This window comes from Eleutherodactylus coqui, chromosome 1 (genome assembly GCF_035609145.1).
Source record: "Eleutherodactylus coqui strain aEleCoq1 chromosome 1, aEleCoq1.hap1, whole genome shotgun sequence".
Taxonomy (NCBI): domain Eukaryota; kingdom Metazoa; phylum Chordata; class Amphibia; order Anura; family Eleutherodactylidae; genus Eleutherodactylus; species Eleutherodactylus coqui.
Window position 1 is genome coordinate 76,095,542 of NC_089837.1, and position 20,197 is coordinate 76,115,738.

At 44.3% G+C, this 20,197-nt stretch overlaps 1 protein-coding gene across 2 annotated transcripts in view; it reads right to left on the reverse strand.

Moving 5' to 3' along the window:
• Positions 1 to 2,037: 2,037 nt before the first annotated feature.
• Positions 2,038 to 20,197, reverse strand: part of ASAP2 (ArfGAP with SH3 domain, ankyrin repeat and PH domain 2) — a 184,815-nt gene continuing 166,655 nt past the window's right edge. The window contains exons 19-28 of one of the 2 annotated variants that reach the window (XM_066597469.1): positions 19,883 to 19,998; positions 18,613 to 18,680; positions 17,704 to 17,817; positions 16,905 to 17,154; positions 13,376 to 13,540; positions 11,922 to 12,084; positions 8,092 to 8,153; positions 4,359 to 4,462; positions 3,188 to 3,310; positions 2,038 to 2,654 (exon numbers count right to left, since the gene is read on the reverse strand). In XM_066597469.1, coding sequence (XP_066453566.1) covers positions 2,580 to 2,654; positions 3,188 to 3,310; positions 4,359 to 4,462; positions 8,092 to 8,153; positions 11,922 to 12,084; positions 13,376 to 13,540; positions 16,905 to 17,154; positions 17,704 to 17,817; positions 18,613 to 18,680; positions 19,883 to 19,998 — 1,240 coding nt within the window. In that variant the 3' untranslated portion in view covers positions 2,038 to 2,579. The remainder of the gene's footprint in view (positions 2,655 to 3,187; positions 3,311 to 4,358; positions 4,463 to 8,091; positions 8,154 to 11,921; positions 12,085 to 13,375; positions 13,541 to 16,904; positions 17,155 to 17,703; positions 17,818 to 18,612; positions 18,681 to 19,882; positions 19,999 to 20,197) is intronic. The other variant, XM_066597479.1, reaches the window with a different exon arrangement.

Below are 20,197 nucleotides of genomic sequence, written 5' to 3' on the forward strand. Positions count from 1 at the left end.
ACTTGTGACTTCCTGCTTATTTCCAGCATGATCTTGTACAGCATGTAGACTATTTTGTTTTTCCTTGTCCTTGCTGTGTTTAGCAGGATCCGTTGTTGTGTTTGCTTTGTCTGCTCTTTCCTTTTGACTTTCACTTTCTGCATGTACTGTGTCTGCAGTTTCTTCCTCCCCTCCTGCTCCCTCCGTTTGTGTGCTTCTCTGTGGGCTCTCCCGCTCTCCCCTCTGTTGTTTTGGGCTTATGGAGTCCTGTTTTCTGCCCCCCTCCTCCCTGGCACACCTTGCCAGCTTACGTGCTGTGTCTGCACTGTTTGTGCTGGGCTGCGGTATGAGCGTTCTCGGCTCCCTCCCTCCGGCGCCATGTTGTTTCTGCCGGCCCCTGGCTTCATCTGCCTTCCCCCGCTCCTTGCCTCGCATCATTAACTCTGCTGCTGTCTGTTCTGTCTCCGGAGCTTGCTACTGTGCCTCCGCTGCTTTTTGATTGCCTTTCGGCGTCTCTGGGTCCCGTTAACAGGATGGGAATGTCGGATCTTGCAGGAGCTACTCTGAGATGCGACTATCTACATCTCCGGCCAGGCTCCGCCCCCTGGACTTCTTCTCTGGACAACTGCGGTGCCGTGAGTGCCGAACATGAGGAGCGATTCCATCAGGATATATCAAAAATTGAACGAAGGTATCGGGGAAAATGGAAGCTTCTCTGCTTGCGGACGGCGGTTGGACAGTGACAAGAGACCCCAGAAAAGGAGTACAAGCAACTAGCAAAGAGAATCCATTTACGGGATTAAGCCCTTTTATTTGAAGTTGGTGCATCTCTAAAACCAGACTTAGGCCTACTAGACAAAATATAATGTCACATTCATTTTCCTCGACCCAAAATTAGGGTAATTTAGTTATTTTGAGAAAAGAAGAAACTTCAAAGGGTATTTTTAGTATTTTGATTTGAGATGACTAGATCTTAAAAAACAGAGTGATCACAGCGGCCTCTGCCGCGGCAGCTGTGATCGTCACGGCGGGGGATTCCCTGCATCCCCGTGGATGCGAGGCTGTTTCCACATGAAAACGCCTCACATTCACATGGACGGTGAGGGCAATATCCGGCCGTGAATCATGGCCCGATATTACCAGTATGAAACTAGCCTCAGTCTATGAATGAGCAATTACTTGTTTGTCGGCCAATTGGCTCATTCATGGGAGCCTAAAAATGCTCGTCGGGTGGCCGTACATCTTCCTGGGTAAATTAAGAGAAGTGCAGCTGACCAATGATTCCTCTAAAGGAACAAAGTCGTATTTGTTGCCTTTATTTCCTTTTCTTATTTTGTATTGCAGGTGCAATAAAAAAAAAAATCTACAAATCATAATGGCTTTTATACATTTCTTACCAAAAGTCAATGTTGTTGCCCACAGCAACCAATCACATCCATATATCATCCTTCCTGCAGTTTAGAAAGTGAAAGTGAAGCATTGGAGGTTATGGGCAACAAGTCTACTTTCTATGGGATTAGGTTCGTACATTATCTATCTGGGAGCGATAGCGCTACAGTAATGGAAAGATGAGGAAAGGCAAAGAGGAAAAAAAAAAGTCACCCGATGACGGCAACATAAAGTTGTGATGTCACATTATCTTGCAGGTCCTAGGACTGCTTCTATGAAAAATGCATTGAAACCCTCATAAAAACGTGACTGAAATTATAAACTAGCTGCAAATGCCCCCAAAATCTATAAGTTCTAACCTCATCATGTCAGCATATTTAGGCCGCAAGTCTCGATTTATCCAAACTATTTGCAGGGAAAGTGGAGCAGTTGTTAATAGCAGCCAGCCAGATTCCATTTCCAAGTGTAATTTCTTAAAAAGTCCTTAAGAAAACGCATGAAGAAAGCTCATTGGTTGCCAGGCGTAACTACTCCACTCTTCATATACACTTATTTTGATAAATTTCCGCCAACGTCTTCACATCAAATACATTTTGGTGTCTTGCAGAGGTTAGAAGTGACCGCGATGTAATGTGGCGCCAATAGAGGAACTGTAATATAGACACTAAATTCCAGGTAGGCAGTAGAGAGATTTATTGGATTGGTCTGGTTATCTATTAGCAAATCACACAGAGCTAAACGATTAGTTCCATAAAAAAAAAAAAAAAAGTAAATTACAGTATGTAGAAAAACAAAATGGATTCCTATGAGTCATTAACCATTTAGCTGCAGGTGAGTTAAGAGTGCATTGCCCTGCAATGTAACTGAGTTCCTCTGTAACAAGGAGAGAATCTAGGAGTAGAGACAGCTTTTATAAACCACTGGTCATATAAAGCTAGAACGGTACAAAAGATACGGAGTACAAGAAGGAGAAGACTGCAGAAATCTCTAATGTTTAACAGGAATATCTACATCCGATTGGCAACATATTTCCTTAAAAGGAAGAATAAATATACAATTGGATGGGAGAGTCCCAGCATAAGTCAGTGCATAGGAGTGGTAGTAGGCGGGCGCTGGTCACAGGGCTCTGGTGTTGCAGTATCCATGGCTCTGGCTCCTCCGGGAAGGCCTTCTGCTGGGCTGGACACAGATACACTGTGGTACTGGATGGCTTAATCAGCAAAGAAGTGCACAAAGGACACAGGAAAGGCTCCTCTCCGGGACGGCTCACCTTCTACGTGTCCGATCTGTCATGCAGGCAACAATAATTAAGATATTAGTCCATAAGAATAAATATATAGTACATTATAGCTCATGGTGGCCATATGGACATGGGTTGGGATCATGTTGGTTCTGGACACTACACTGCATGTTGTGAGGTAGTGCCTCCACAACAGTAATGAGCCTCTGGTGCCCTTGGCAGATTCATTGGTTGTCCTTCCCTGAACCATTTTTGGTAGCTATGATCTACCGTATACCGAAAACACCCTACAAGCCATTTTGGAGACGTTCTGACCCAGTTTTATAGTCCTCCGTTTGTCAGTCACTTAGTTCCTTACACTTGCCCGCTGTTCTGCTTCCAACACATCAACTTCGAGAACAGGCTGGTCACTTGCTGCTTAATATATCCCACCCGTGACAGCGGCCATTGTCATAAGAGACTCAATGTTATTGACTTCATCCATCAGTGGTTTAATGTTATAAGAAATCAACTTCAAACCAGTCCTAATGTTCATCAACAAACCGGAGTCTCTTGGAGCCACCATATAGATGTACTTACCCACCACTCATGGTCCTCTTCTCCATCCACCACAATGATCTCTCCCTCTGTAAACGTTAGTTCATCGGGGTTGTCGGCTGAACAGTTATATATTGCTTTCACCCTCTTCGGCTTCAACTTTGCCTGTGGATATAAAGGACAGAGAATTGTAAAAGGCACAGAAAACACGAGAGAAACCAAATGACTCATTTATAGGTCTTCGGGCTGAAATGATAATCAAGTAGATCCTCATTACATTAGTCTATAGTCAGTCGAAGATGTAATTCGGAATACAAGAGAATACTAAAACTACAACATAAGCTTATCTAAGAAAATCCTTTCACCGCTTAACACAGGAAGTTTACATCCTGGCAGGGTGGTATGTAAGGCAACAGGATGTAAACTTACATCCTGTGCGTGCCACAGGCTCAGAAGCTACGCCCGTGCCATATGCAGTGGGAGTCGGCTGTGACCGTCAGCCGGCTTCTCACTGCACCAATGGGAAATCGGTGAAAACACTGATCCCTGCTGTTATCCTCTTATATGCCTGATTAATGTTGATTGAAGCATGTAAAGGGTTCACAAAGAAGGTGCGCTGGCCATCAATGGCCCTCGGCAATACTACCTGGACCCCATTGCCTGGCGGCTGAGTCTGCCGTGGCACATGATCACTAGCAATAATACAACACAGTGCAGACATATTGCAATGTATTATTACAGCGATCAAGCATTCGCAGGTTCAAGTCCCCTACAGGGACACAAAGGTGGAAAATAACTAAAAAAAGAAACGAATTGTTGGCAGTCGCTGCATCGGCAACAAACTGTACAATGAACTGAACACACTATTTATGCTGCAAGACAAAAACTGTAAAAATCAAAAACACCGCCTACAAAATGGAGCCAAAATGCTTATTTTGTTCATTTAGCCTGTTGTCCACTTCTTAACTACTGATGACCTATCCTCAGAACAGGTTATCAATAGTGGAATGGCAGGCGTCCACTGCTCAGGCTGGTAGCAGACAAGTTTGTCCACTCAGAAGCAGCCCAAGTTTAATTAAATGGAAACAATGACTGAAATATCAATCCAAACTACGGCAATTGTTAAGAAGTGGACAACCTCTCGAATATTAATCAACAAAAAGATGAACGCAAAAATTAATTCTTCTATCTATCTGTCATGATTGTTACTTGCCAGTTGAGATTTGCGTGGCATGGGTGCAGGTGGCTGTACAGGCACTGTGGTACCAGGCTTCGGTCCAAGCTGAGAACAGACGTCAGACAACGCGTCTCCGGAAACTGTAGACAAAACACCAACATATGTAAATGTATCCATTGTTAATATAAACCACCTTTGTTCTCAGAGTTTCTCGAAGTTAAACTCTATTGGGATTGACTTTCAGCTCAAAGTTTCTACGACTTATCAGGAACTGTCCAAAATACTGTTATATTAAAACGTGGCCCTCGGCTGTTGATCACCAATAGCTCTATGTCAGATTAATATGTAGTCAACATATGTAGAACCTAGAAGAAGTTCTTATTATGTTATAGTTCCGTTTGTACTTCCACGAAGTTTTGATCGCTCTTTGAAGGCCAGAACAACAGAGAAATTTGCAGTAATTTATCCATTATGGGAAAAAAAAAGAAAAACAAGACTCTAACCGGACCCATTTGGTTAATAGGGTCCATCACAGGCACTGTTAACACTCAAGAGAGAACGCATGAATACTGGACAACAATGACCCGGATGGCCAGACTCAATACAACATGAATGCTATGTTAATGTTCCAGGATACTCTGAGTGTCAATGAATCAAGCAGCCAATAAAAGTGCATAAAAGCGATAGTAAGGTCTAGCAATAGTAACACATAGTAAAGGCCTTTTTAATTGATTATCGTTAAAAAGTCATTCAACGGAGGCAAAGTGTACGATTGTTCAGTCTAAACGCAGCCAACGACCGAACGATAAATGATAAATAGTTCACTTTTCATTCGTCGTACATTCTAAGCAGGACTAAAAAAAAAAATCATTCTTGGCTCGTTTTGTAATAAACAGACCCTAAGAAAAACACTAACAATTAACAGAAACCTAAGTAATGATGATGCATTATAAAGATTCTAGATTGTACAGGTGTAGTACATAGCTATACGTTTAATCAAAGATGCCAGAGCAGTTGAGCTACTAGTTGTAATTGCCGGTGTGTGGAGCGCCAATCCTGAAGAAGCACAAGACAGATTTGCTACGCTATAATAGACCCTAATTATGCAGCACTAATGTATACATAATTAAGAATATAAACCAACTCATCTGCTTCTTTGCCCAGTAGCCAATATACCAAATTTTATTTCCAGCTGCATTTCTAATATTATCAGAGAGTAACTTCAAAGGGAAGAGATGAAATCTGATTCACAGCAGTTATATTACAGTCGCAGAAAGTAAATGTGTTTGGTTAAAATGTAATCATCAAAACCATCTTCATTCCGTAAACAGAGCCGGACAGGATTCTTCTATCAAATTACTGGCAGTGAATAAAGGTAAGAAATAATATATAAAAACAACATCTCTCCCTTATTTAAAAGCATACCTGAGTTTTCAACACATTTTCTAAAATACACAAGTTTCTAATGGCCCGCTCATTTACTGCTGTTTGCACCCTATTGTCTGTGAGTTCTTGTTGTTTTCCCCATATTTCTCCTCTCCTGCTGTTTGCAATCAAGTTTCAGGCATGGGGCCTGTAGCAAGCCTAGCATTCTGCCACGTAGTTCACTGTCCTGCCTTCTTTGCTCTTACTCTCTAAGCTGCACAGCACTGCCTGGTCCAATCAGCAAAGAAGCAGTATCTAAATGCCCGTCCCTCTTCAGCTTTTCCAGGCAGTTAGACACATTCTGGCCAAATGGTTAGTTAACCCAATATAATGTACACACCACACACGCTGTAACAGCAGGACAGGCAAAGATTGTGGAGATTGTTATCACAGTGTCTGCAGATATGTCAGCCTGCGTGTTTGTGAAGATAGCCTTTCCTCCCGTTGTTATGGAAATATCCCTGTGTCCTTGTTGCTACAGAAGCTCTGTACCCAATGACAGAGGGTAGATTGCAGAGAAGCTGGAAAGGAGACCCCTAGTGGCATTCACTTTACACATGATTTACAGGGATAAAGCAAACAACATTTTGAATGCAAGTATATTACAGAACTGACTAGACTAACAAACGAATTAGTGAACAGATGTCTGAAAAGTTAGTTAAGATTAGAGATGAGCGAGCATGCTCGGTAAGGTCAGCTACTAAGGCCTCGCTCGAGTAACTACCTTCTCCTTCGAGCGTGCTCAGGTGGGCAGCAGGGGGCGGCGGGGGAGAGCGGAGGGGCACCGGGGGGAGGAGGGGGAGATCCCCCACTACACCCCCGCCGCCTCCCCCCTCGAGCACGCTCGTAGACGGCGGCAGTTACTCGGAGATGAACGAGGCTCGCTCAAGTAACTGACCTCTACCGGAGCATGCTCAGGTGGGCAGCAGGGAGGCGTCGGAGAGCGGGGGGGAAAAGTGAGAGAGAGCTCCCCTTTCCCCCCCCAAGCAACTGACCTTACCGAGCGTGCTCGCTCATCTCCAGTTAAGATACATTAAAACTAAAACACTTCCAGAGGATCATGCAGGTAAACGTCCTAAATCGCAATGTGCATTATGGGAAACCACATGGCATTTTAAAATCTAAATTAACCACTGGGTCAACATGAGGGGTTGATTTTTTTAATTTATAATGTATTCGTTTTTTTTAAAAACTTACTTTCGTATAGTTTTTTTAAATTTATTTTTGTAACATCCACGTCTCCTGTGATGCAATATAAGACATCTGGGGGACATTCACAATGTAATTCTTTATTTTGCTGTTTTTCATTCTAACGAGGGCATCCATAAGAGAGCAGGGGAAAACATCCCACTATGGCAGCATTTTCCCAAACTCCAGTCCTCAAGGGCACCTCAATAGGTCATGTTTTCAGGATATCCTGTAGTAAGAACACCTGTGGCAAGGTCTGAGGCACCAACAATAATTACAATCACTTGTACAATACTGAGGAGATCCAGAAAACATGACCTGTTGAGGTTCCCTTAAGGACTGGAGTTGGGAAACACTGCCCTATGGTGCCTACTAGAGATGAGCGAGTATACCTCGCTAAGGCTAACTACTCGAGCAAAATAGGTGCCTTAGCCGAGTATCCTCCGGCTCGTGTCTAAAGATTCGGGTGCCAGCGGCGGGTTGGGAGTGGCGGGGAGGAACGGAGGGGAGATCTCTTCTCTCTCTCTCTCACTCCCCCCCCCCCCCCCCCCCCCCCCCCCCCTCCGCTCACCGCCGCAACTCACCTGTCACCCACGCCGGCAGCCGAATCTTTACAGATGAGCGGGGAGGATACTCGGCTAAGGCACTACTCGCTCGAGTAGTTAGCCTTAGCAAGTATACTCGCTCATCTCTAGTGCCTACCTAGCACGCTTTGGGGTCTATGTATACTGGGAAAGAGAAAACAGAAGCAGTTATAAACCCCCTTCTGTCTTCTTCTCTGGGTCTGACATCCAAGCACGTGACCTGCTCCTCCTAGATTGCAGGAGTAGGAGCTTTAAACCGGTGTTGTACATTTATAATAGTGCAGGTTTAAAACCCAGGAACAAGCGCCGTACATGTATGTATGATGGCCATTATCAAGTTAAATACCCGTTACACACTTTGCATTGGGGCCCAAGAGTTAAACCTTTATGTTGGTTGTATGCATGTACTTACGCCTGGATGGCTATCTATGTATTTAGTACAAATGTAGCGGTGTGTGAACATTAAATCCACTGCCATGTATAGTTGTTACATTTATGCACATGAAAGGAAAAGCTTCAAAGATTGTCTGCTACATCTTTTTTGAGAAAGTGACATCAAATGGGGGACTCACCCAGATTCTGAGATGTTGTGGCAGCAGGCTGGATCTTACCCAGTGGAGTAGGCTTCTCGGCCCTGATGGAAATGTATCACAAACAGACGTTTTATTAAAGTTTGCAAAACCTGATCTAGAATACAGAAAATACTGATTCGGGATGGCCTTCCCAGTGTCCCATACAAATGTTATATCATAAGGTACCCTATATAGTATGCATATATTTATGGTCTATGTAACTGCTGTAATATATCCAGACAGTCAGCAAGACACATGAAGGTCACGTCCTACAAACTATTTACCCTCTATTAAAATATGAAACCAATGTATAAAGGCTTCTTGTATTTCTGTAGTCTTGACAGCCACTGGCTTGTTGTTTAGTGTAAACGCTACCTGCTCAGCACTTCACAAAGGGGAAGCGCTGAGTGAGAAACCCGCTATCTAGTGATAAAGTCTTTTAGTGTAAACGCTACACGACTGTCGGCCCGTGTAAAAGGGCCATTAATCTCAATAGGAGATCCACCAGTGTAATGGACTGCTTAGCTCTCCTCTCCTGTGCAAGAGTTTTTAATCAAACCATATTGGAAAACTGATTGTTAGCCCACAATAATGAAGAATATAATGCGGTCTGCAGAAACTGTAGGGCAAATGTCAGAGAAGCTAAAGCTAAATAACGAAATAAGGCTTGTAAGAGAGGCCAAAAAGCACTTAAAAAAAGATTTGGGGGTAAGTCAAAAGCAAAAGAAAAGTCAAAGATGCTACAGGACACTGATGGTGAACCTTTAAGAGACCAAGCGCCCAAACTGCAGGCCCCAAAACCCATTTATTGATCTCAAAGTGCCAACACATCAGGCACGGGGCGTATCACGACATATGATTTTTACCTCAATCTCTGTAAAAAGTACAGGGCCGTTTCAAAATAGACAGGGAGAAATGCCCTGTGGTTGTTTCTTAGCTGAAGCACTGGAGTACTATTGCTGCGGATTTAGACTGGAAATCAGCTGCGTACCCACTTTCATACTATGGGCACTCCCCCTCACCTCCTCCAAAGGCTCACTGCTGTCAGTGACCCGGCTCCCAGCGGCCTGACCTAACCAGCATCACCTGTCCAGGCTGCTGGGAAGCCTATGGAGTAGGTGAAGAGTGAGCGCTACATAGTATGAAAATCAGCTGCAGATAAACGGCTGATTTCCACTTAAAATCCACAGGCAATGGTGTGGATTTTGACTGGTTTTTTTGGATGCGTAAGGCTGTCTGCACACTGGCGGATTTGCATTGCGCAACAGCATGCTATAACACAAACAGAAACCGATTTTCTGCTCACAGAGGATAAATCGCAGCATGCTGCGATTCTGTGTTGCTTCTGTGAGGACGGCTACCCATTAAAGTCAATAGAAGCAGTCCGCCCTGCGATCCCTTCCGCAATCATAATTGCGGAAAGGTTGCAGGATCCCGCGTCATCGCCTAGCAACGTCGCGGCATAATCTGTACTGTGCTTGTGCGCCGGCCGGCACATCCGCAGCACAGATTAGAAGACGGCGGGCAGGTACGCTGGGGTCATTGGCTGGGCACAGGGTTGGATTCCGTTGCAGGATCCTGCATGCAGAATCCGACTGCCATGTGCAGCCGGACTGTATGCTGCGAAATTCTTCTGCCTAATTTCCAGCACGTGTAAACATACCTAACATAAAGTCGGCTAGGAGGTTTGCTGCCACGTGCAGAGGGGCCTTAGTAGTAAACGTGCCCCCTATATCGGCCCCTGCCGTAAACGTGCCCCCTATATATCGGCCCCTGCCGTAAACGTGCCCCCTATATCGGCCCCTGCCGTAAGACGTGCCCCCTATATCGGCCCCTGCCGTAAACGTGCCCCCTATATCGGCCCCTTGCCGTAAACGTGCCCCCTATATCGGCCCCTGCCGTAAACGTGCCTCCCTATATCGGCCCCTGCAGTAACGTGCCCCCTATATCGGCCCCTGTAGTAATGGTGCCCCCCTATATCTGCCCCTGTAGTAATGGTGTCCCCTATATCGGCCCCTGTAGTAATGGTGTCCCCTATATCGGCCCCTGTAGTAATGGTGTCCCCTATATCGGCCCCTGCAGTAATGGTGTCCCCTATATCCGCCCCTGCAGTAATAGTGTCGCCTATATCGGCCCCTGCAGTAATAGTGTCGCCTATATCGGCCCCTGCAGTAATAGTGTCGCCTATATCGGCCCCCTGCAGTAATAGTGTCGCCTATATCGGCCCCCTGCAGTAATAGTGTCGCCTATATCGGCCCCTGCAGTAATTGTGTCGCCTATATCGGCCCCCTGCAGTAATTGTGTCGCCTATATCGGCCCCTGCAGTAATTGTGTCGGCCTATATCGGCCCCTGCAGTAATTGTGTCCCCTATATCGGCCCTGCAGTAATTGTGTCCCCTATATCGGCCCCTGCAGTAATTGTGTCCCTATATCGGCCCCTGCAGTAATTGTGTCCCCTATATCGGCCCCTGCAGTAATTGTGTCCCCTATATCGGCCCCTGCAGTAATTGTGTCCCCTATATCGGCCCCTGCAGTAATTGTGTCCCCCTATATCGGCCCCCTGCAGTAATTGTGTCCCCTATATCGGCCCCTGCAGTAATTGTGTCCCCTATATCGGCCCCTGCAGTAATTGTGTCCCCTATATCGGCCCCTGCAGTAATTGTGTCCCCTTATATCGGCCCCTGCAGTAATTGTGTCCCCTATATCAGCCCCTGTAGTAATAATGTCGCCCACAGTATTCCCAGTAGTAATTATGCCCTTCCGAAATTGATATACTTACCTCATCTTCAAAGCGCCGCTGATTTTCTGCTCGGTGCTGCTTGCGGGCAGAAGTGTGTGCATCCGAACCCCTCCTTCCTTCTCCTCTCCTCCTGCGAAACCAAGGAGGAGAGGTCAGAAGGAGGAGGATCCCAGGGGCACACACTGCCATCAGGTTGTGAACTCATTGCAGTGCTAAGTGATTAACAGGCAGGGAGCCGCGGCACCCTGGCTGGTAATCACTTTCATGATTTGGATGCTTACAAGATGAAAATAGGGAATTGGTTAAGAATGATGTTGAGAAGGCCAAACTTTTAAATTGCTATTTTGTATCGGTTTTCTCTCAGAAAGTAGATAGAACATCAACTGATCTTCCCTGTGCTATTGGGGGGGATAAAAGAATGCAGGCTATCTGTAAGCAGAGAGATGGTGAGGGAACACATAGCTAAGTTAAATGAATTCAAGTCTCAAGGTCCAGATGAATTACACCTTAGGATACTAAAGGAAGCAGCGGAGGTAATTGCTGAACCACTCAACGTAATCTTTGAAAATTCCTGGAGAACAGGAGAAGTCCCAGAAGATCATAGTTATGCCATAATCTGCGGTACACTCATGTCATGCTAGCTGACACTAGCGGCAGAACCTGAACTTTACCGTTGGTAGCTAGCGTGACATGTCTGTGTAGGGTAAAGAACCTTCAGTGAAAGACAGTAATGTAAATGGTTTAATCATTAAACTGTAGGTTAGGGTTTGACTATGTAACTAACTATGTAAGTAAGCCACACAAAACATATCTGTGGCCCAAAAAGATTTGCAGATTTTAATTTTGGCCCCTATCTACTGCCAAGTTGTGCAGGCCTGCTATGAAACAATTCCGTTGGTTAGAAAATGTAAATGTCTTTGTTTCCACTTTAATTTCAAGTACTTGGCATGAATAAAGACAGCACTAATATTGGCAAACCATGCTGAGGATAAAATGCGTGCTCAATATTTAACAAGTCGAGACAATAAAAATGTCAATACGTTTATGGCAAGAACAGACCTCCCTCCCCTCATGTATTACTAATACTCACCCTGGACCCAGCCTTTTCTGCTGCAACCTGTTGGGAGGCTGTGGTGGGACTGGAGGGGGCACTGGCTTGTTTTGAGGTACCGGAGGCGGATGGATCGTTTTGGAGTGCTGGCTCAAAGCTTCCATAACACTGGGTGTTTTTGCCACAGGAGGCGGAGGGGGGTCTGGAACAAGAGCAAATTTAGAGATTATGGAATAGTACATATGAAGAGGGGAAGACAAGGTGGATGTTCATACAATACACACCAAGCTTTGACCACATTCTGATACTGTGTAAAAAGTGTGAAGAATGAAGAAAGCATGCCACACAAGTTAAGGCCATAATATATTGCGTTAATAAACAAGACATGAAGGTTGGGGGGGAGGGAGGGAGTGGGGGGAGTAGGGGTGTGGGACAGTTTGGGATAATGAATATCACTGCAAGAGAGTTTTTGAAAGAATTCCTTTGGTGTGCTGTATCACTTCCCCATCCTATGGATGCCTCTTCTAAAGGACTGCAAAGTGACTAAAATTAAAAGGGAACCCATTATCAGGATTTTCGCTCTTAAACTGGCACCATACAGCTCACACTCAAGTTTAATACCATTGTTTGTGCAATACAGAAGACCGCTCTTAAACTTGAAAACTTACTTTTATTATTTGGCGCCTGGTATACTTTTGGCCTGGGTTCAAGTCACAGGGGCGGGCCACCATAACTGATTCAATAATGCATGCCACCTAAGCTGAATGCCCGTCCCTCCCTACCGCTGATATTAGCTCAAGACACGGTAAAATCCTGCACTTGCGTTGGGCTGACCTCTGTCCCACATCCTGAACATGCAGATTGGGTCAACTCCACTTCACTGACTTATTGTGCATGCGGCGTAGGCCCCTGCTGTCGTCGTCAGAGGACAGCCCAACGCAAGTGCGGGATTTCACTAGAACTTGTGCTGGTGTCATGGACAAGGAGAGTCAGGCATCTATCTTAGGGGGCGTGCATTACGGAATGATGACTTGGGGCTCCCGCGACCCGACCTGACTCAAAAACGGGTCATGCTGCCAGCTTAAGAGCAAACATCCCAATGAGAGGTTCCCTTTAACGGAGCCAGCCGCCATACCAACCAAATCTTTAGTTTTTAGGGGATACAAATGCAGCACGGTGTAGTTCTAAAAATCTGAAGTCCAACTAGTCAGCTGTCTCTGAAATAGCCAAGTACTGTAGGAGACGATGCGGAGTACCCATTGCCTTGCAGCCGCAACCAACGCATTGCAAGTCCGAAAAGGAGATGACAAAAGACACTTATACACGGACAATGATAACAGAACCACCACATAGAAGGAGAGAAGTTCACACAGTTAGATACAAGGAGACATGACATACGATGCAGTGGATGAAACGCGAAGAACGTGGATATCACACAGAAATATCAAGCAATGCATCTGGTGCTGGTGACTGGTTGACAGGTGGTGACGTACTTGTGGCAGTAGAGGTGACACGCATTGGTGGCACAGGGGGATGAATAGCTGGTGGGTCAGATGACGACCTCTGTCTGCTGCCACTCTCATGTCCTAGTGGATGAGATTTCCACGCTGGGGTATTTGGAGTGTTGTGTATGCTACCGCCAAATATAGTCGACTGTACTAGAGGGGACAAAAATTAAAAGGATGGAGGAAATATTTCCATATATCACAGAGTATAGCAAAAAATAGTGTGGTATGGTGTTACCCAGAAAAATCTGTGATGTGAAATACACTATCTTACAAAAACTAATTGGGCACCTCAAACAAGAAAGAATCAAAAGTAGTATTTACATATAAGCAGTATTTAGTTGACATATGTTGATACTAAGTGGGGCTCCTTTGGCCCTAATGACATCAGATAGTCTCCGTGGCATACTTTCTACTAACGTCTGATACAATTCAGCTAGTATTTCCCTCAATTCCTCCTGTAAATGCCTAGCAAGCTCTCTCAAAGATGATTGATAATGGTCATACTTCCTGACCCGACATTCCAGTTTGTCCCAAGAATGTTCAACAGAGTTCAGGTCAGGACTCTGTGTAGCCGGTCCAATTGTGGAACATCCATATCCTCAAACCAACGTAAAAGATAATTCAATTTGTGACCAGACTCGTTGTCTTGTTAGAAGTATTTCTGACCATTCCTAGAGTATTGTCTTATTGTCGGCAGCACATTACTGTCTAGATAGGCAAGATACACTCCATGTTCATGGTTCTTGCCACTACAATTACACCATAATGGAACCTCCGCCATACTTAACTTTTGGCACAGCACACTCAGGCAAAAGCCATTCCCCAGCATCCTCCACACCAGGTACATCCATCTGATGTGAAGATGTAGTAGTGCGATTTATGACTCTATAGAACGCTCTTCCATTTCTCAAATGTCCAATGACAACACTCCTTGCACCTTTGTGGAAGGGCCAATGCATCTTTTAGAGAGCTCACTAGACATTTGCAGGATGAATTGAGGGAAATACCTGCTGAAGTGTATCAGATGTTAGTAGAAAGTATGCAGTGGAGAGTATCTGATGTCATTAGGGCGAAAGGAGCCCCACTAGTATTAACATATGGAAATAAATACTACTTTTGATTCTTGCTCCGGTGTCCAATTACTTTTACTAGGGTAGAGTACTCTTGTATGAAGAGTAATTAACATCACATATAATCACACACAAACACAGCAGACGCCCAATAGTTGGTGTGTGCACTGTATACCAACATTACATGTATACCTTATATCTACATGAATTTCTGCTATACATAATTGGTTTACTTCTAGTTCTCTGTTCTATAACGTCCTGCTGCTCAATTTACATTCAATCCTGCAATATAATGTTCACTGGGTGCACTAATGCACAATCCAGTATGGACAGTACAGACCGTGAACCAGCAGGGGGCAACAGTAAACCCTATGAGATTAGGAAACAAACTTATTTGATTTTTTCTTTTTAATGACGACATTAGAGTCTACGATTAATGGGGCAGCCAATAGTTGCCAGTATATGACTACAAAGTAGGAAGGCGCTTTTTGGACAATGGGGGTTTATGTGAACAGTGATAGATCCCTGACTGACCTTCAGTGAGTGCTGCTAATACTTCTTGTCAAATGTAATGGTACCCCAGGGACAGCGGATCCCTATGGCAGCAATTAATGATTACAGTTCACCAGAAGCAAGACATACAGGACAAAACATTCTCAAAGGAAGCCTGTGTTCTAATTGTGTAATAGTCACCTGTACTCCCCAGTGCACCTTTAGAAATTGGATGCACACAATGAGATGAGGATTACAGGTCTGAAGAAGTTTACACTTTCTCTAAAGTCTCCTACCATATTTATTCTAATGAGCATTCGCCATTGGGAGAAACAAAGGTCTGGTATGCTGGATTCTAACATACCCGATCCCTTTCTATGGCAGCGAACATACACACTCAGCTGAATACATGCATGCAAGTTTATGGGGGAGTCAGAAGAGATAGCCGGTGATGGGAAACATGAACAAAAAAGTTTTGTAGACGACACTCATTGATTGTTTGAGGATGGGAGAGAGGGTCTGGTTTGGCGATATAACTGATCAATGCCCAAGGACAAATGAGCTCAGAATGAACCCCCTAACCAGTAAATGTCTTCTGAAAACTGAACCGCCCATTAAAAGGGGTTGTAAAAGTTAAAAAAAAAAAAAATTAGAAAGTACCATATATTCCGGCGTATAAGACAACCTTTTAACCCTGAAAAATCTACTCTGCAGTAGGGGGTCGTTTTATACGCCGGGAATACAAAAAAAAGAAAGTGTCAAAAAAAAAAAAAAGCAGTACTCCCCTCCCCCGGTCTTCTGTAGCGCTGCTGCAGGCTGTCTCTCCCACCTGGTCCCCGACAGAGCATTGCTTTCTGGATGCGGGGCTTGAAATCCCTGCCTCCAGAAAGCTAATGCTGTGATTGGCTAACACACACGCCGTCAGTCAATCACAGCCATTCAATGATGTCATTGAATGGCTGTGATTGGCTGAAGGCACATTTGTTGTCCTCACAGTCTTGGTTTATGACAGGCTGCAGCGGTCATGTACCTTTCTCCTGGAATCACAGTCCCTAGTATCTGAGCAGTGAAGTCAGGAGAACGGCTGCTGCAACGGCCAGAATGTAGTCGTTCATAAACAAAGAGTAGAAGGACTGCAGGAGCTGTAGTGCTTGGTTGCCGGGTGCAGAGGATGGATGAGCAGTGCCTCTTATTATTTTAACACATTTGCAGCTATTTTTTCTTAGTAATTATAATTATTTTTAAACTTGGACACCCACTTAAAGGCCCATTTACACAGAGCGATGATCGTTCAAAAATAGCTAAAAAGCGATTGAACGATAATCATTGTGTCTAAACGCGCGCCCATTGTGCACTGCTAGCTGATCATTAAATTCAGTTCAACCTAAAAATCGTCATTCAGCCTTATCAGCAGTTTTATCAGCTTTTCTCAGGCCTGAGTGCAGCATAAATTGCGCTTGAGTCATGTGCCGTGTGACTGTACGAAGTGCAGCATCTGACCAGTCGGAGAAATGCGGCCAAATCATTTGTTGCTTATTTCCGGATACCTAGACTTGGGTACATTTGATGGCCCAGTGTGTCCAAGTACACAAAATGCTAAAATGAAATTTTTGAGACCACTCTAATTAAAAGAAACCTTGACAGCCGCCTATGGTGAGGCTACCACTTAATAGCCAAATAGTGGTTAAACCGTCACAATTATGTGCACATGTATAACCATCTATACAAATAAGCAATTAATACAGGTTTTGTTGTTTTTTTTAACATTAGGATTCGAGTTCTGAATTAGAAGATAATTTTCTGTTGTTGAGGGTGTCCTTTTAAATCCAGGACAGAAAAGAGTTAAGAACTTGGGAACTTGGGATACAGTGATGTAACACATGACACAAAGCTGGTGTTGTGTAAGAATGTGCAGTAATTAGAGACATACAATAAAGCCAGTGCTTTATTACCTTTTGCGACATTCCTTGGGGGTAAAGGAGGGCCTGGAGCGATGCCAGCCATGCTGCCAGAGCTGCTGCTGTTATTGAGGACCGCACCGTAAGTTTCATTCTGGATGATATTTGGCAGGAAGCTTCTCTGTTTGTCCTTGGCAATGTTTGCTGCATCTCTGGCCAGTGAGGCAACACTAGACTGCATTGAATTTGGTCCAATATGGTAAAAACTGACTGGTCTTTCTTCCCGGCGGTTGGGACTTGGCTGCTGTAAGATCACAGATTTTGACAAAGAATATAAAAACCAAAGCAGCAAAACTATACGAAGTATAACTTCTAAACACATCTAATGGACATGGGGCTCTGCAGCATTTAGACATGGCACTCAGTTGCCGTGATCTGCAACCTGTGACTTTCCAGATGTGGCAAAACTATACTGCCAGAATACACTGGAATGGTGGCTTGATGCTCCACCACTGTTCTGAAGCCATGTCCCACTTTTAGCTGGAACCAGACAACTCCGTACATTGTGCAGTGGCCCTGCATTACCAACCTGAGCCACTATGCAATGTACGGAGCTATTTGCTTCCTGCAGCAAAACTGCTAGAAGTGGGACAATCCCTTTAAGAAGAAGGAGGTCCTGAGTAAGAGGTGTAAACTGCAGGATTATTGCAGCATGTACCCACGTGACACATTGTCTTTGAGTTGCATAGCTGACAATTAAGGGAGATAACTGTAAACTAGTTCCAAGAGCAACCACTAGCTATTATGTATAATCAGTCACCAAAAAAGGAAGGTGTTAGGAGTTGAAACAAACCTGAATTTTATCATCCACATCATCGTCGCTTTCATCCAAGTCCACATGATGCAACCTCCATTCATATTCCACATGGACATGGGAATTGAATCGACCAGATAGAGCCTGCAACAACTGAGAGGCCAGAACAAATTACAGAGGTCGACAAAGAAGAAACATCAGTCTGATGGTCATTCACTGATCCATATGGCTAGACGTTGTTTAAAAGGCCTCCAGCGGGGAGATGACAAGCATCGGGGGCAGTCCGTTATTTCTCCCCACCTCCAGCGCTGGTAGTACATATGATGGCACCAGCTCATAGACATGCCCATTACTAAGTAACAGCGCAAACAAATCATGTCTATGGGTCACAAGAAAGTCCATATAAAACTGAATTATTGAGGGACGGTTCCACCAACGTTTTGATCCGAGATCAACAAGAGCTGGTCTAAGATCAAGTGAAAAATGTTGGTCCAACACAGTTTAGCCCGTGATCTTAGTTCATATCTAGGATTAATTTGATCTTCCGATTTTGGCGGATTAAACTAGTTGAACTTAGTTTAGCAGCCAAAATCCAAGATGGTGGACTCAGGCTTTTCCTGGATGGTGAAACTACGCCCACATTTGCTGCTGGTAGCGGCCATGTTTTTACTATCGCTATGAATGCTTGGAAGATCACCTGACTATCATCATGTCAGATACATTTCTTCTTGGTACAACCTTTGGTCGCAGATTTATGGAAATCTGTTTTGCAAATCTCAGATCAAAAAGTGTTGTGCAACACTTTCCTTAAGCCAAGTTCACCAGCTGATCGCAGTTTAACTAAACCTGGATCACAGCATGGTTGGTGCAACCAGCTGTCAATGGACTACATAGTAAATGGGAAATTAGAGATGATGCACAGCCATAACAATAATGAACACATCATACCAGGTCCTCGCACTGCGTGTGCTTCAGCCTCCTTGCTATGTCCAGAGGAGTTTCTCCTACTTCATTGGCTGCAATCCAAATAAAGAAAACCATGAATGGCGTTACAGATCCTTCCCACTGTTATCAGTCCAAATGTACAGTATATACTAGCAAATGTTTAATATCTGGCGGTAAAGTATATGCAGACATAAGTGGGGTCACATGTCAAGAATCAACACTTGTATTAGAAGTGTCGGTCATTATAATGCTTTGGAGCATACGTGAAGCCTGATGTATCGTAAGCCAACAGCCACATATGTAAGTACTCCTTTGTGAACTTTGAAAACTGTTTAATGTGAACTTGTTGCCTCTCCAGACATGTCCGATTTAGTAAATACTTTCATTTCTCATAAAATGTCAATGGCGGATCAACTCTGTATTGTGCTATTCCATTATTCCTCTTGGAAGTGTGTGAATACAGTGACAATCGGGTGTTACAATGCTCATCAGTGGTGCCAGTGTCATGGTCTGTATATAGATGCACACGGAGGCGGAGGACAGATAGAGTCCCGGAAGGGTAATCTGCCAGGCAGAATCCTGGTAGACCAGTTGTCATATCACTGTGTAAACTGCACTGATAATACCAAACCAGTAGGCTAGAATGGATGAAGGACACATGTTGACATCACAGGTCCTTTATCCTGTAGCTCAGTCTGCAGAGGTAAGGGAGCAGACTATAGAGCTCTCTTCAACATCACAAACTGAGGGAAGAGAGGAGAGAAGGGGAAGAGTGCAGGAGGGATGGTTAGGGGTTACAATGCTCCTGTCAGTGAAGGAGGGGTGGGAAGAGGAGGTTCTACTCAAAAATTGCATGACTTCTTGAAGTTACACCCCTCTCTCCAACTTTCAAAAGTGGAGAGAAAAGGGGAGGAGTTTGAGTTAAGTGGGGTTTTCAGATAGATTTAAGAAATGCAACTTTTTAGAAGGCAACTAATTTTGTTGCAATCTCACTCCAGTAGCCGAGTGGTATAAAAAGTGACTCCACATCTCTAGACATATTTAAAGATGGGACATTTGATACAATTGTTGCAAAGAAAGACTGTATGTCCTCCTGCAAAACTGATCTTTGGGGGGGAAAAAGCGCATGATAAGTTTTCCCCATATTTGAGTAGGGAAAGAAAAACTTGCACCCTAGAACGTGTCTATGTATAAAAGTACATTCACAGCAAGGTACGACTTAAAATCCTAAATATTCTACACACATAGGCAGCAGCGGGTATACGGTATGTACCTATCTCTATGGAGGCCTTCCCTCTCAGCAGTAGTTTAAGGCACTCGGCGTTGTCGGTTAAGCAGCAGTAATGAAGTGCGGTGCTGCCTTTCACAGTCTGTTTGTCCAAATTACCACTGCAGACAAAAAACAGTCATTCAGATTAAAAATCTATCAGTAGGTGGTAGGTGGCGTACATCACTAATAAAGTTGTGTATTCAAAAGGCATAGAAGGGGTCAATCCTATAATGTAGGGACATAGGTACAACTAAATAGTACTGTCTAAGCTACCCAGAAAGAACAAAATGACACCAGAAGTGGCTGCTGTAGGTTCAA